The sequence below is a fragment of the Chroicocephalus ridibundus genome, unplaced genomic scaffold (genome assembly GCF_963924245.1).
Source record: "Chroicocephalus ridibundus unplaced genomic scaffold, bChrRid1.1 SCAFFOLD_802, whole genome shotgun sequence".
Taxonomy (NCBI): domain Eukaryota; kingdom Metazoa; phylum Chordata; class Aves; order Charadriiformes; family Laridae; genus Chroicocephalus; species Chroicocephalus ridibundus.
Genome location: NW_026961223.1, coordinates 1 through 13,580, shown reverse-complemented (window position 1 = coordinate 13,580; position 13,580 = coordinate 1). Strand labels below are relative to the sequence as shown.

The window sequence follows — 13,580 nt, the reverse complement described above, 5'->3', positions numbered from 1 at the left end:
CATAGATCCCCCCCAACTGCCCCATAGATCCTCCCCGAACTGCCCCATAGATCCGCCAAACAGACCCCATAGATCCCCCCCAACTGCCCCATAGATCCTCCCCGAACTGCCCCATAGATCGTCCCTCCTCTGCCCCATAGATCCTCCCCGAACTGCCCCATAGATCCCCCCCAACCTGCCCCCTAGATCCTCCCAAACTGCCCCATAGATCCGCCAAACAGACCCATAGATCCCCCCCAACTGCCCCATAGATCCTCCCCCGAACTGCCCCATAGATCGTCCCTCATCTGCCCCATAGATCCCTCCCCGAACTGCCCCATAGATCCCCCCCAACTGCCCCATAGATCCGCCAAACAGACCCATAGATCCCCCCCAACTGCCCCCATAGATCTGCCAAACAGACCCATAGATCCCCCACAACTGCCCCATAGATCCTCCCCGAACTGCCCCATAGATCCGCCAAACAGACCCATAGATCCCCCACAACTGCCGCATAGATCCTCCCTGAACTGCCCCATAGATCCCCCCCAACTGCCCCATAGATCCGCCAAACAGACCCATAGATCCCCCCCAACTGCCCCACAGATCCTCCAAACAGACCCATAGATCCCCGACCAGCTGCCCCATAGATCCCCCCCCACTGCCCCATGGATCCTCCAAACAGCCCCATAGATTCCCGACCAGCTGCCCCATAGATCCGCCAAACTGCCCCATAGATCCCCCCCAACTGCCCCATAGATCCTCCCCGAACTGCCCCATAGATCCTCCAAACAGACCCATAGATCCCCGACCAGCTGCCCCATAGATCCTCCCCAAACTGCCCCATAGATCGTCCCTCATCTGCCCCATAGATCGCCCCCCACCACCCCATGGATCCTCCAAACAGCCCCATGGATTCCCGACCAGCTGCCCCATAGATCCGCCAAACAGCCCCATAGATCCCCCCCCCGACTGCCCCATAGACCCACAGCTGCCCCCCAAACTTGCCCCAGAGACCTCCACCTGCCTCCCAACCTGCCCCATAGATCCTTCCAGACCCACAGCCTGGCCCCACAGACCCACAATCGCCCCTCAACTGGGCCCACGGTTCCCCCCTGCCCCCCAACCTTCCCCAGACCCACAACCGGTTCCGTAGACACACACACCCTGCCCCCCAACTGCCCCCCAACCTTCTCCAGGGACCCCTCTCCAGACCCATAACCTACCCCTGAGACCCCCAACCTGCCCCATAGATCCCCCTAAATACGAAGACTTTGGCATGTGCAAGCAAAGAGCGAGCGCGACCCACGGAGGCCGCCCCACGCTGTGGGGCAAGTCCACGGCCGGATCCGTGGGTCGCAGCATCACCGGGGAGCACCCGTGGGGGCACCCCACGCCGTGGGGCAGCTCGAGGTGTGTGTGTGGGGGGGGGGGGGATGGACCCCCAAGTGATGGCTCCCATGACCCCACTGCCGTCCAATGGGGCGCCCGTTGGATCGCCGTGGGGCACCCCACACCGTGGGGCACCTTCAAGGGTGGCCAGATCCCCACACGTGAGGCCCCCAAGCCCCATAGAGCACTTCAACGGTGCCCCCCATCCAACGGCTGACCCATGGAATGTTCCTGTGGTGGTTGTGGGGTGTCCGTTGGACATCTATGGGGCGCCCCACAGCAGGGGACACCCCAAGGCTGCCGGATCCCCATGGATGAGGTCTCCAAGCCCCATGGAGCACCTTGAAGACCACCTCAACGGTGCCCCCCATCCAATGGTTGACCCATGGAATGTTCTTGTGGTGGTTGTGGGGTGTCCGTTGGACATCTATGGGGCGCCCCACAGTGGGAGGCATCTCAAGGGTGGCCGGATCCCCATGGATGAGGTCTCCAAGCCCCATGGAGCACCTTGAAGACCACCTCAATGGTGCCCCCCATCCAACGGCTGACCCACGGAAGATTCTTGGGGTGGTTGTGGGGCATCCGTTGGACATCTATGGGGTGCCCCACAGCGGGAGGCACCCCGAGGCTGCCGGATCCCCATGGATGAGGTCTCCAAGCCCCATGGAGCACCTTGAAGACCACCTCAACGGTGCCCCCCATCCAACGGTTGACCCCCGGAACGTTCTTGGGGTGGTTGTGGGGTGTCCGTTGGACATCTATGGGGTGCCCCACAGCGGGAGGCACCTCAAGGGTGGCCGGAACCCCATGGATGAGGTCTCCAAGCCCCATGGAGCACCTTGAAGACCACCTCAATGGTGCCCCCCATCCAACGGTTGACCCCCGGAAGATTCTTGGGGTGGTTGTGGGGTGTCCGTTGGACATCTATGGGGTGCCCCACAGCAGGGGACACCTCAAGGCTGCCGGATCCCCATGGATGAGGTCTCCAAGCCCCATGGAGCACCTTGAAGACCACCTCAACGGTGCCCCCCATCCAACGGTTGACCCCCGGAACGTTCTTGGGGTGGTTGTGGGGTGTCCGTTGGACATCTATGGGGCGCCCCACAGCGGGAGGCACCTCAAGGGTGGCCGGATCCCCATGGATGAGGTCTCCAAGCCCCATGGAGCACCTTGAAGACCACCTCAACGGTGCCCCCCATCCAACGGTTGACCCCCGGAACGTTCTTGGGGTGGTTGTGGGGCGTCCGTTGGACATCTATGGGGCGCCCCACAGCAGGGGACACCTCAAGGCTGCCGGATCCCCATTGATGAGGTCTCCAAGCCCCATGGAGCACCTTGAAGACCACCTCAACGGTGCCCCCCATCCAACGGTTGACCCCCGGAACGTTCTTGGGGTGGTTGTGGGGTGTCCGTTGGACATCTATGGGGCGCCCCACAGCAGGGGACACCTCAAGGCTGCCGGATCCCCATGGATGAGGTCTCCAAGCCCCATGGAGCACCTTGAAGACCACCTCAACGGTGCCCCCCATCCAACGGTTGACCCCCGGAACGTTCTTGGGGTGGTTGTGGGGTGTCCGTTGGACATCTATGGGGTGCCCCACAGCGGGAGGCACCTCAAGGGTGGCCGGAACCCCATGGATGAGGTCTCCAAGCCCCATGGAGCACCTTGAAGACCACCTCAATGGTGCCCCCCATCCAACGGTTGACCCACGGAATGTTCTTGGGGTGGTTGTGGGGCATCCGTTGGACATCTATGGGGCGCCCCACAGCAGGGGACACCTCAAGGCTGCCGGATCCCCATGGATGAGGTCTCCAAGCCCCATGGAGCACCTTGAAGACCACCTCAACGGTGCCCCCCATCCAACGGTTGACCCCCGGAACGTTCTTGGGGTGGTTGTGGGGTGTCCGTTGGACATCTATGGGGTGCCCCACAGCGGGAGGCACCTCAAGGGTGGCCGGAACCCCATGGATGAGGTCTCCAAGCCCCATGGAGCACCTTGAAGACCACCTCAACGGTGCCCCCCATCCAACGGTTGACCCCCGGAACGTTCTTGGGGTGGTTGTGGGGCGTCCGTCGGAGATCTATGGGGCGCCCCACAAGCGCCCTCACCCGAAGAGGCGGAGGAAGCAGGGCTGGCAGTAGGGCTTGCCCTCCTGCTCTTGGAAGGTGGCCTTGGAGAGGGGCCGGAGGCAGAAGGCGCAGACGAAATGTTCGGGGTGGAAGCGGTGGCTCATGGCGGTGAGGCAGCGCCCGGAGATGGGCTCCCCACAGCCCCGGCACAGCGACCCACGGCGGGCGTGGAAGTGGCGCTCGCAGTAGGGCTGGCCCCCCTCCTCGAAGAAGCTGCCCCCCACGAAGGGGGAGAAGCATTCCTGGGGGGGGGGAGGGAGAAGGAAGGGGGACGGCGTTGGGGACGTGGGACGTGGTGGTGGGACACGGGGACGTGGGGACATCAGGGACCAGGGGAGGTGGGGACGTGGGACGTGAGATGTTCCTGGAGGTGGGACACGGGGATATGGGGACATCGGGGACCACGGGAGGTGGGACATGGGACGTGGAGGTGGGACACGGGGACATGGGGACATCATGGACCATGGGAAGTGGGACATGGGAAGTGGAGGTGGGACATGGGGACACGAGGACATCATGGACCATGGGAGGTGGGGACATGGGACATGGAGGTGGAACACGGGGACATGGGGACATCATGGACCAGGGGAGGTGGGGACATGGGACATGGAGGTGGAACACGGGGACATGGGGACATCGGGGACCAGGGGAGGTGGGGACATGGGCCGTGAGATGTTCCTGGAGGTGGGACATGGGGATGTGGGGACATCATGGACCATGGGAAGTGGGACATGGGACGTGGAGGTGGGACATGGGGACGTGGGGACATCAGGGACCAGGGGAGGTGGGGACGTGGGACATGGAGGTGGGACACGGGGACACAAGGGACCAGGGGACGAGGGATGAGGGATGTGGTGGTGGGACACGGGGACACAGGGACATGAGGGACCAGGGGACGTGGGACATGGAGGTGGGACATGGGGACGTGGGGACATCAGGGACCAGGGGAGGTGGGGACGTGGGATGTGAGATGTTCCTGGAGGTGGGACATGGGGACACGGGGACATCATGGACCGGGGAGGTGGGGACGGGGGACGTGGAGGTGGGACACGGGGACGTGAGGGACCAGGGGACGAGGGATGAGGGACGTGGTGGTGGGACACGGGGACACGAGGGACCAGGGGACGAGGGATGAGGGACATGGTGGTGGGACACGGGGACATGAGGGACCAGGGGACGTGGGACATGGAGGTGGGACATGGGGACGTGGGGACATCAGGGACCACGGGAGGTGGGGACGTGGGCCATGAGATGTTCCTGGAGGTGGGACGTGGGGACACGGGGACATCAGGGACCAGGGGAGGTGAGGACGTGGGACTTGGAGGTGGGACACGGGGACATGAGGGACCAGGGGACGTGGGACATGGAGGTGGGACACAGGGACATGGGGACATGAGGGACCAGGGGACGAGGGACGTGGAGGTGGGACACAAGGATGGGGGACATGAGGGACCAGGGGAGGTGGGGACGTGGGCCGTGAGATGTTCCTGGAGGTGGGACATGGGGACACGGGGACATCATGGACCAGGGAGGTGGGGACGGGGGACGTGGAGGTGGGACACGGGGACGTGAGGGACCAGGGGACGAGGGATGAGGGACGTGGTGGTGGGACATGGGGACACGGGGGCATGAGGGACCAGGGGACGTGGGACATGGAGGTGGGACATGGGGACGTGGGGACATCAGGGACCACGGGAGGTGGGGCCGTGGGCCATGAGATGTTCCTGGAGGTGGGACACGGGGACATGGGGACATCGGGGACCATGGGAAGTGGGACATGGGACGTGGAGGTGGGACATTGGGATGTGGGGACATCAGGGACCAGGGGAGGTGAGGACGTGGGACTTGGAGGTGGGACACGGGGACATGAGGGACCAGGGGACGAGGGACATGGAAGTGGGACGTGGGGACATGAGGGACCAGGGGACGTGGGATGCGGGACATGGGGACACAGGGACATCAGGGACCACGGGAGGTGGGACATGGGACGTGGAGGTGGGACACGGGGACATGGGGACATCAGGGACTAGGGGAGGTGGGGACGTGGGACTTGGAGTTGGGACACAGGGACATGAGGGACCAGGGGACGTGGGACATGGAGGTGGGACATGGCGGTGGGACACGGGGACGTGGGGACATGAGGGACCAGGGGAGGTGGGAACGTGGGACATGAGATGTTCCTGGAGGTGGGACACAGGGATATCATGGACCACGGGAGGTGGCATGTGGGACTTGGAGGTGGGACACAGGGACATTGGGGACCAGGGGAGGTGGGGACGTGGGCTGTGAGATGTTCCTGGAGGTGGGACATGGGGACGTGGGGGCATCATGGACCATGGGAGGTGGGGACATGGGACATGGAGGTGGAACACGGGGACGTGGGGACATCGGGGACCACGGGAGGTGGGGCCGTGGGCCGTGGAGGTGGGACACGGGGACGTGGGGACATCATGGACCACGGGAGGTGGGGCCGTGAGATGTTCCTGGTGGTGGGACAGGTGGAGCCGGGGGGAGGCAGGCGGTGGGGCGGCCGTGGGGTGGGCCGTGGGGCGGGCGTGGGGCGGGGGCTCACCCGGCAGACGAAGCACTGGGGGTGCCAGAGCCCCTCCAGGGCGGCCACGTAACCCTCCAGGATGGGGCCCCCGCAGCCCCGGCAGCGGCTGGAGAAGAGTTCGGCGAAATCCCGGCGGCAGAACTGCTGCCCGTCCTTCTCCAGGAACCCTGGGGACATCGCGGGGACAGCGTGGGGACACCGCGGGGACAGGGCCCGGGGCGGGGGGGAGGGGGACACGGAGGTGGGGAGATGTTGGGGGGAAGGGGAAGGGGAGAGGTGGGGACGTGGGGATGGTGGTGGGACCAGCGTTGGGGTGGTGGGACCAGTGTTGGGGATGGTGGTGGGGATGGTGGTGGGACCAGCGTTGGGTTGGTGGGACCAGTTTGGAGATGGTGGTGGGACCAGCGTTGGGGTGGTGGGACCAGTGTTGGGGATGGTGGTGGGACCAGCGTTGGGTTGGTGGGACCAGTTTGGGGATGGTGGTGGAGATGGTGGTGGGACCAGCGTTGGGGTGGTGGGACCAGTTTGGGGATGGTGGTGGAGATGGTGGTGGGACCAGCATTGGGGTGGTGGGACCAGCGTGGGGATGGTGGTGGGACCAGTTTGGAGATGGTGGTGGGACCAGCGTTGGGTTGGTGGGACCAGTTTCGGAACAGTGGTGGGACCAGTTTGGGGATGGTGGTGGAGATGGTGGTGGGACCAGCGTTGGGTTGGTGGGACCAGTTTGGGGATGGTGGTGGGACCAGTTTGGGGATGGTGGTGGAGATGGTGGTGGGACCAGCGTTGGGGTGGTGGGAGCAGTGTGGGGATGGTGGTGGGACCAGTTTGGAGACGGTGGTGGGACCAGCGTTGGGTTGGTGGGACCAGTTTCGGAACAGTGGTGGGACCAGTTTGGGGATGGTGGTGGGACCAGTTTGGGGATGGTGGTGGAGATGGTGGTGGGACCAGCGTTGGGGTGGTGGGAGCAGTGTGGGGATGGTGGTGGGACCAGTTTGAAGATGGCGGTGGGACCAGTTTGGGGCTGGTGGGACCAGTTTGGAGATGGTGGGACCAGTTTGGAGATGGTGGTGGGACCAGCATTGGGTTGGTGGGACCAGCGTTGGGGATGGTGGTGGGACCAGTTTGGGGATGGTGGTGGAGATGGTGGTGGGACCAGCATTGGGGTGGTGGGACCAGCGTGGGGATGGTGGTGGGACCAGTTTGGAGATGGTGGTGGGACCAGCGTTGGGTTGGTGGGACCAGTTTGGGGATGGTGGTGGAGATGGTGGTGGGACCAGCGTTGGGGTGGTGGGACCGGCGTGGGGATGGTGGTGGGACCAGTTTGGAGATGGTGGTGGGACCAGTTTGGGGCTGGTGGGACCAGTTTGGAGATGGTGGGACCAGTTTGGAGATGGTGGTGGGACCAGCATTGGGGTGGTGGGACCAGCGTTGGGTTGGTGGGACCAGTTTCGGAACAGTGGTGGGACCAGTTTGGGGATGGTGGTGGAGATGGTGGTGGGACCAGCGTTGGGTTGGTGGGACCAGTTTGGGGATGGTGGTGGGACCAGTTTGGGGATGGTGGTGGAGATGGTGGTGGGACCAGCGTTGGGGTGGTGGGAGCAGCGTGGGGATGGTGGTGGGACCAGTTTGGAGATGGTGGTGGGACCAGTTTGGGGCTGGTGGGACCAGTTTGGAGATGGTGGTGGGACCAGTTTGGGGACAGTGGTGGGACCAGTGTTGGGCTGGTGGGACCAGTTTGGAGATGGTGGTGGGACCAGTTGGGGGCTGGTGGTGGGACCAGCGTTGGGTTGGTGGGACCAGTTTGGAGATGGTGGTGGAGATGGTGGTGGGACCAGTTTGAGGATGGTGGTGGCACCAACGTTGGGTTGGTGGGACCAGCGTGGGGACGGTGGTGGAGATGGTGGTGGGACCAGTTTGGAGACGGTGGTGGGACCAGTTGGGGGCTGGTGGTGGAGATGGTGGTGGGACCAGTTTGGAGATGGTGGGACCAGTTTGGAGATGGTGGTGGGACCAGTTGGGGGCTGGTGGTGGAGACAGTGGTGGGACCAGTTTGGAGACGGTGGTGGGACCAGTTGGGGGCTGGTGGTGGGACCAGTTGGGGGCTGGTGGTGGAGATGGTGGTGGGACCAGTTTGGAGATGGTGGGGGGACCAGTTGGGGGCTGGTGGTGGGACCAGCGTTGGGTTGGTGGGACCAGTTTGGAGATGGTGGTGGGACCAGCATGGGGATGGTGGTGGGACCAGTTTGAGGATGGTGGTGGGACCAGCATTGGGTTGGTGGGACCAGTTTGGAGATGGTGGGACCAGTTTGGAGATGGTGGTGGGACCAGTTTGGAGATGGTGGGACCAGTTTGGAGATGGTGGTGGGACCAGTTTGAGGATGGTGGTGGCACCAACGTTGGGTTGGTGGGACCAGCGTGGGGACGGTGGTGGAGATAGTGGTGGGACCAGTTTGGAGACGGTGGTGGGACCAGTTTGGGGCTGGTGGTGGAGATGGTGGTGGGACCAGTTTGGAGATGGTGGGACCAGTTTGGAGATGGTGGTGGGACCAGTTGGGGGCTGGTGGTGGAGATGGTGGTGGGACCAGTTGGGGGCTGGTGGTGGAGATGGTGGTGAGACCAGTTGGGGGCTGGTGGTGGGACCAGTTGGGGCTGGTGGTGGAGACGGTGGTGGGACCAGTTGGGGGCTGGTGGTGGGACCAGTTGGGGGCTGGTGGTGGAGACGGTGGTGGGACCAGTTGGAGGCTGGTGGTGGAGATGGTGGTGGGACCAGCTGGGGGCTGGTGGTGGAGATGGTGGTGGGACCAGTTTGGAGATGGTGGGACCAGTTTGGAGATGGTGGTGGGACCAGTTTGGAGATGGTGGTGGGACCAGTTGGGGGCTGGTGGTGGAGATGGTGGTGGGACCAGTTTGGAGATGGTGGGACCAGTTTGGAGATGGTGGTGGGACCAGTTTGGAGACGGTGGTGGGACCAGTTAGGGGCTGGTGGTGGAGACGGTGGTGGGACCAGTTTGGAGATGGTGGTGGGACCAGTTGGGGGCTGGTGGTGGTGGCACCAGCCCAGCGTTGGGTTGGTGGGACCGGTTGGGGGACGGTGGTGGGACCAGGGTGGGGCTGGAGATGATCCGTGGGGCCAGGAGGGGACCCGGGGAGGGGGTGGGGGGGGTGGGGGTCCCGTGGGTGCCACCCACCCTCCTCGCCGAAGGGTTCCCCGCACTTGACGCAGCAGAAATGCTCCGGGTGCCAGTTCTTGTCCAGCGCCGTCACCATCTTCTGTGGGGCGGGGACACGTGTGGGGACGTCAGCGCCCCGCCCCCCACCACCCTGGGGGGTCCCGCCCCACCCCCCTCCCCCCAGAAGGTCCCATCACCCCCCAGAAGGTCCCATCACCCACCAGAAGGTCCCAGAGCACCCAGAAGGTCCCATCACCCCCCAGAAGGTCCCATCACCCACCAGAAGGTCCCAGAGCACCCAGAAGGTCCCATCACCCACCAGAAGGTCCCATCACCCACCAGAAGGTCCCATCATCCCCCAGAAGGTCCCACCACACCCAGAAGGTCCCATCACCCACCAGAAGGTCCCACCTTCCCCGTGACCCCCAAGAAGGTCCCACCTCCCCCAGAAGGTCCCATCACCTACCAGAAGGTCCCACCTCCCCCAGAAGGTCCCATCACCCCCCAGAAGGTCCCACCTCCCCCAGAAGGTCCCATCACCCCCCAGAAGGTCCCACCACACCCAGAAGTTCCCACCTCCCCCCTGACCCCCAAGAAGGTCCCACCTCCCCCAGAAGGTCCCATCACCTACCAGAAGGTCCCACCTCCCCCAGAAGGGTCCCATCACCCCCCAGAAGGTCCCATCACCCCCCAGAAGGTCCCAGAGCACCCAGAAAGTCCCATCACCACCCAGAAGGTCCCATCACCCAGCAGAAGGTCCCAGAGCACCCAGAAGCTCCCATCACCCACCAGAAGGTCCCACCTCCCCCGTGACCCCCAAGAAGGTCCCACAGCACCAGAAGGTCCCATCACCACCCAGAAGGTCCCATCACCCACCAGAAGGTCCCATCACCCCCCAGAAGGTCCCACCTCCCCCGTGACCCCCAAGAAGGTCCCACCTCCCCCAGAAGGTCCCATCACCCCCCAGGAGGTCCCACCTCCCCCCTGACCCCCAAGAAGGTCCCATGGACCCCCAGAAGGTCCCACAGCACCCAGAAGGTCCCATCACCCCAAGAAGGTCCCACCTCCCCCCTGACCCCCAAGAAGGTCCCACCACACCCAGAAGGTCCCACCTCCCCCGTGACCCCTAAGAAGGTCCCACCTCCCCCAGAAGGTCCCATCACCCCCCAGAAGGTCCCACCTCCCCCAGAAGGTCCCATCACCCCCCAGAAGGTCCCACCACACCCAGAAGGTCCCACCTCCCCCCTGACCCCCAAGAAGGTCCCATCACCCCCCAGAAGGTCCCACCTCCCCCAGAAGGTCCCATCACCCCCAGGAGGTCCCACCTCCCCCGTGACCCCCAAGAAGGTCCCATGGACCCCCAGAAGGTCCCACAGCACCCAGAAGGTCCCACATCACCCAGAAGGTCCCACCTCCCCCTGACCCCCAAGAAGGTCCCATGGACCCCCAGAAGGTCCCACAGCACCCAGAAGGTCCCATCACCCCCCAGAAGGTCCCACCTCCCCCAGAAGGTCCCATCACCCCCAGAAGGTCCCATCACCCACCAGAAGGTCCCACCTCCCCCAGAAGGTCCCACCACACCCAGAAGGTCCCATCACCCCCCAGAAGGTCCCACCTCCCCCAGAAGGTCCCATCACCCCCCAGAAGGTCCCATCACCCACCAGAAGGTCCCACCTCCCCCAGAAGGTCCCACCACACCCAGAAGGTCCCATCACCCACCAGAAGGTCCCACCTTCCCCGTGACCCCCAAGAAGGTCCCACAGCACCCAGAAGGTCCCATCACCCCCCAGAAGGTCCCATCACCCACCAGAAGGTCCCACCTCCCCCAGAAGGTCCCACCACACCCAGAAGGTCCCATCACCCACCAGAAGGTCCCAGAGCACCCAGAAGGTCCCATCACCCACCAGAAGGTCCCACCTCCCCAGAAGGTCCCATGGAACCAGAAGGTCCCACCACACCCAGAGCCCCCCCAGAAGGTCCCATGGCCCCCCAGAAGGTCCCACCTCCCCCATGACCCCCCAGAAGGTCCCACCATACCCATAAGGTCCCATGATCCCCCAGAAGGTCCCACCACACCCAGAGCCCCCCCCAGAAGGTCCCATGGAACCAGAAGGTCCCACCACACCCAGAGCCCCCCCCAGAAGGTCCCACCTCCCCCGTGACCCCCCAGAAGGTCCCACCACACCCAGAGCCCCCCCAGAAGGTCCCATGGAACCGGAAGGTCCCACCACACCCAGAGCCCCCCCAGAAGGTCCCACCTCCCCCGTGACCCCCCAGAAGGTCCCATGGAACCAGAAGGTCCCACCACACCCAGAGCCCCCCCCAGAAGGTCCCATCAGCCCCCAGAAGGTCCCATGGAACCAGAAGGTCCCACCACACCCAGAGCCCCCCCCAGAAGGTCCCATGGAACCAGAAGGTCCCACCACACCCAGAGCCCCCCCCAGAAGGTCCCATGGCACCCAGAGCCCCCCAGAAGGTCCCACCTCCCCCAGAAGGTCCCATGGAACCAGAAGGTCCCACCACACCCAGAGCCCCCCCAGAAGGTCCCATGGAACCAGAAGGTCCCACCACACCCAGAGCCCCCCCCAGAAGGTCCCATGGCACCACACCCCCCCCCCCCGGAGGTGTCCCCCCAGACCCACGTCGAGGATGGGCTGGGCGCAGCGGGCGCAGCGGGGGAGAAGAGGCGCCCGTAGTCGGGGGGGCAGTAGGGTGCCCCGTCCTTCTCGAAGAAGGTGCCCCCCCCCCAGCTCCCCCCCGCAGCGGGCGCAGACGAAGTGCTCGGGGTGCCAGGAGCACCCCAAGGCCCTCACCACCTGGGGGGGGGACGGGGGGGACACAGGTGACACCCACCCCCCCCTTAAAAAGTTGGGGGGCACCCATGGGTTCGACGTCCCCATGGAAGCCCACCACCGACAGCAGGACATCCCCCCCCCCCCCCCAACTTTCTTGACCCCCCCACCCAACTTCTTGACCCCCCCACCCAAAGTCTCCCAACTTCTTGACCCCCCCCACCCAACTTTCTGACCCCCCCACCCAACTTTTTTGACCCCCACCCAACTTTTTGACTCCCCCCACCCAAATTCTTCACCCATCACCCAACTTCTTGACCCCCCACCCAACTTTTTTGACCCCCCCACCCAACTTCTTGACCCCCCCACCCAACTTTTTTGACCCCCCCAACTTTTTTGACCCCCCCACCCAACTTCTTGACCCCCCCCACCCAACTTCATCCAACCTCTTGACCCATCACCCAACTTTTTTGACCCCCCCACCCAACTTCTTGACCCCCCACCCAACTTTTTTGACCCCCCCACCCAACTTCTTGACCCCCCACCCAACTTTTTTGACCCCCCACCCAACTTCTTGACCCCCCACCCAACTTTTTTGACCCCCCACCCAACTTTTTTGACCCCCCACCCAACTTCTTGACCCCCCACCCAACTTTCTTGACCCCCCCCAACTTTTTTGACCCCCCCACCCAACTTCTTGACCCCCCACCCAACTTCATCCAACCTCTTGACCCATCACCCAACTTTCTGACCCCCCCACCCCATTTTTTTGACCCCGTCACCCAACTTCTTCACCCCCCACCCAACTTTTTTGACCCCCCCCCCACTTTTCGCAACTTCTCGACCCCCCCCAACTTTTTTGACCCCCCCCACCCAACTTTTTTAACCCCCCCACCCAACTTCATCCAACTTTTTGACCCCCCCACCCAACTTTTTTGACCCCCACCCAACTTCTTGACCCCCCACCCAACTTTTTTGACCCCCCCACCCAACTTCTTGACCCCCCACCCAACTTTTTTGACCCCCCACCCAACTTTTTTGACCCCCACCCAACTTTTTGACTCCCCCCCACCCAAATTCTTGACCCATCACCCAACTTCTTTGACCCCCCCACCCAACTTTTTCAACCCCCCCCAACTTCTTGACCCCCCCACCCAACTTCGTGACCCATCACCCAACTTTTCTGACCCCCCCACCCAACTTCTTCCAACTTTTTGACCCCCCCACCCAACTTTTTTGACCCCCCCAACTTCTTGACCCCCCCACCCAACTTTTTGACCCCCCCCCACAACTTCATCCAACTTCTCGACCCGTCACCCAACTTCTTGACCCTCCCCCACCCAACTTTTCCCAACTTCTTGACCCCCCCCGATTTTTTCACCCCCCCCAACCCCCCCCACCCCCCACCCAACTTCTTGACCCCCCCCAACTTTTTGACCCCCCCCAACTTCCTCCAACTTCTCGACCCGTCACCCAACTTCTTGACCCTCCCCCTCCAACTTTTCCCAACTTCTTGACCCCCCCCGACTTTTTCGACACGCCCCCCCCACCCCCCCAACCCC

The 13,580-nt window shown here is 63.8% G+C and overlaps 1 protein-coding gene across 1 annotated transcript; it reads right to left on the bottom strand.

The window, feature by feature from the left end:
* Positions 1–1,911: 1,911 nt before the first annotated feature.
* LOC134509144 (transforming growth factor beta-1-induced transcript 1 protein-like) lies at positions 1,912–12,042 on the bottom strand (the record flags this gene model as incomplete). The annotated part of the gene is given in 6 exon segments (XM_063321625.1): positions 1,912–3,744; positions 6,075–6,223; positions 9,245–9,326; positions 11,869–11,906; positions 11,909–11,972; positions 11,974–12,042. Coding segments are annotated over 6 exon segments (669 nt in total), but the record flags the coding sequence as incomplete, so codon positions are not given.
* Between the last annotated feature and the right edge of the window lie 1,538 nt (positions 12,043–13,580).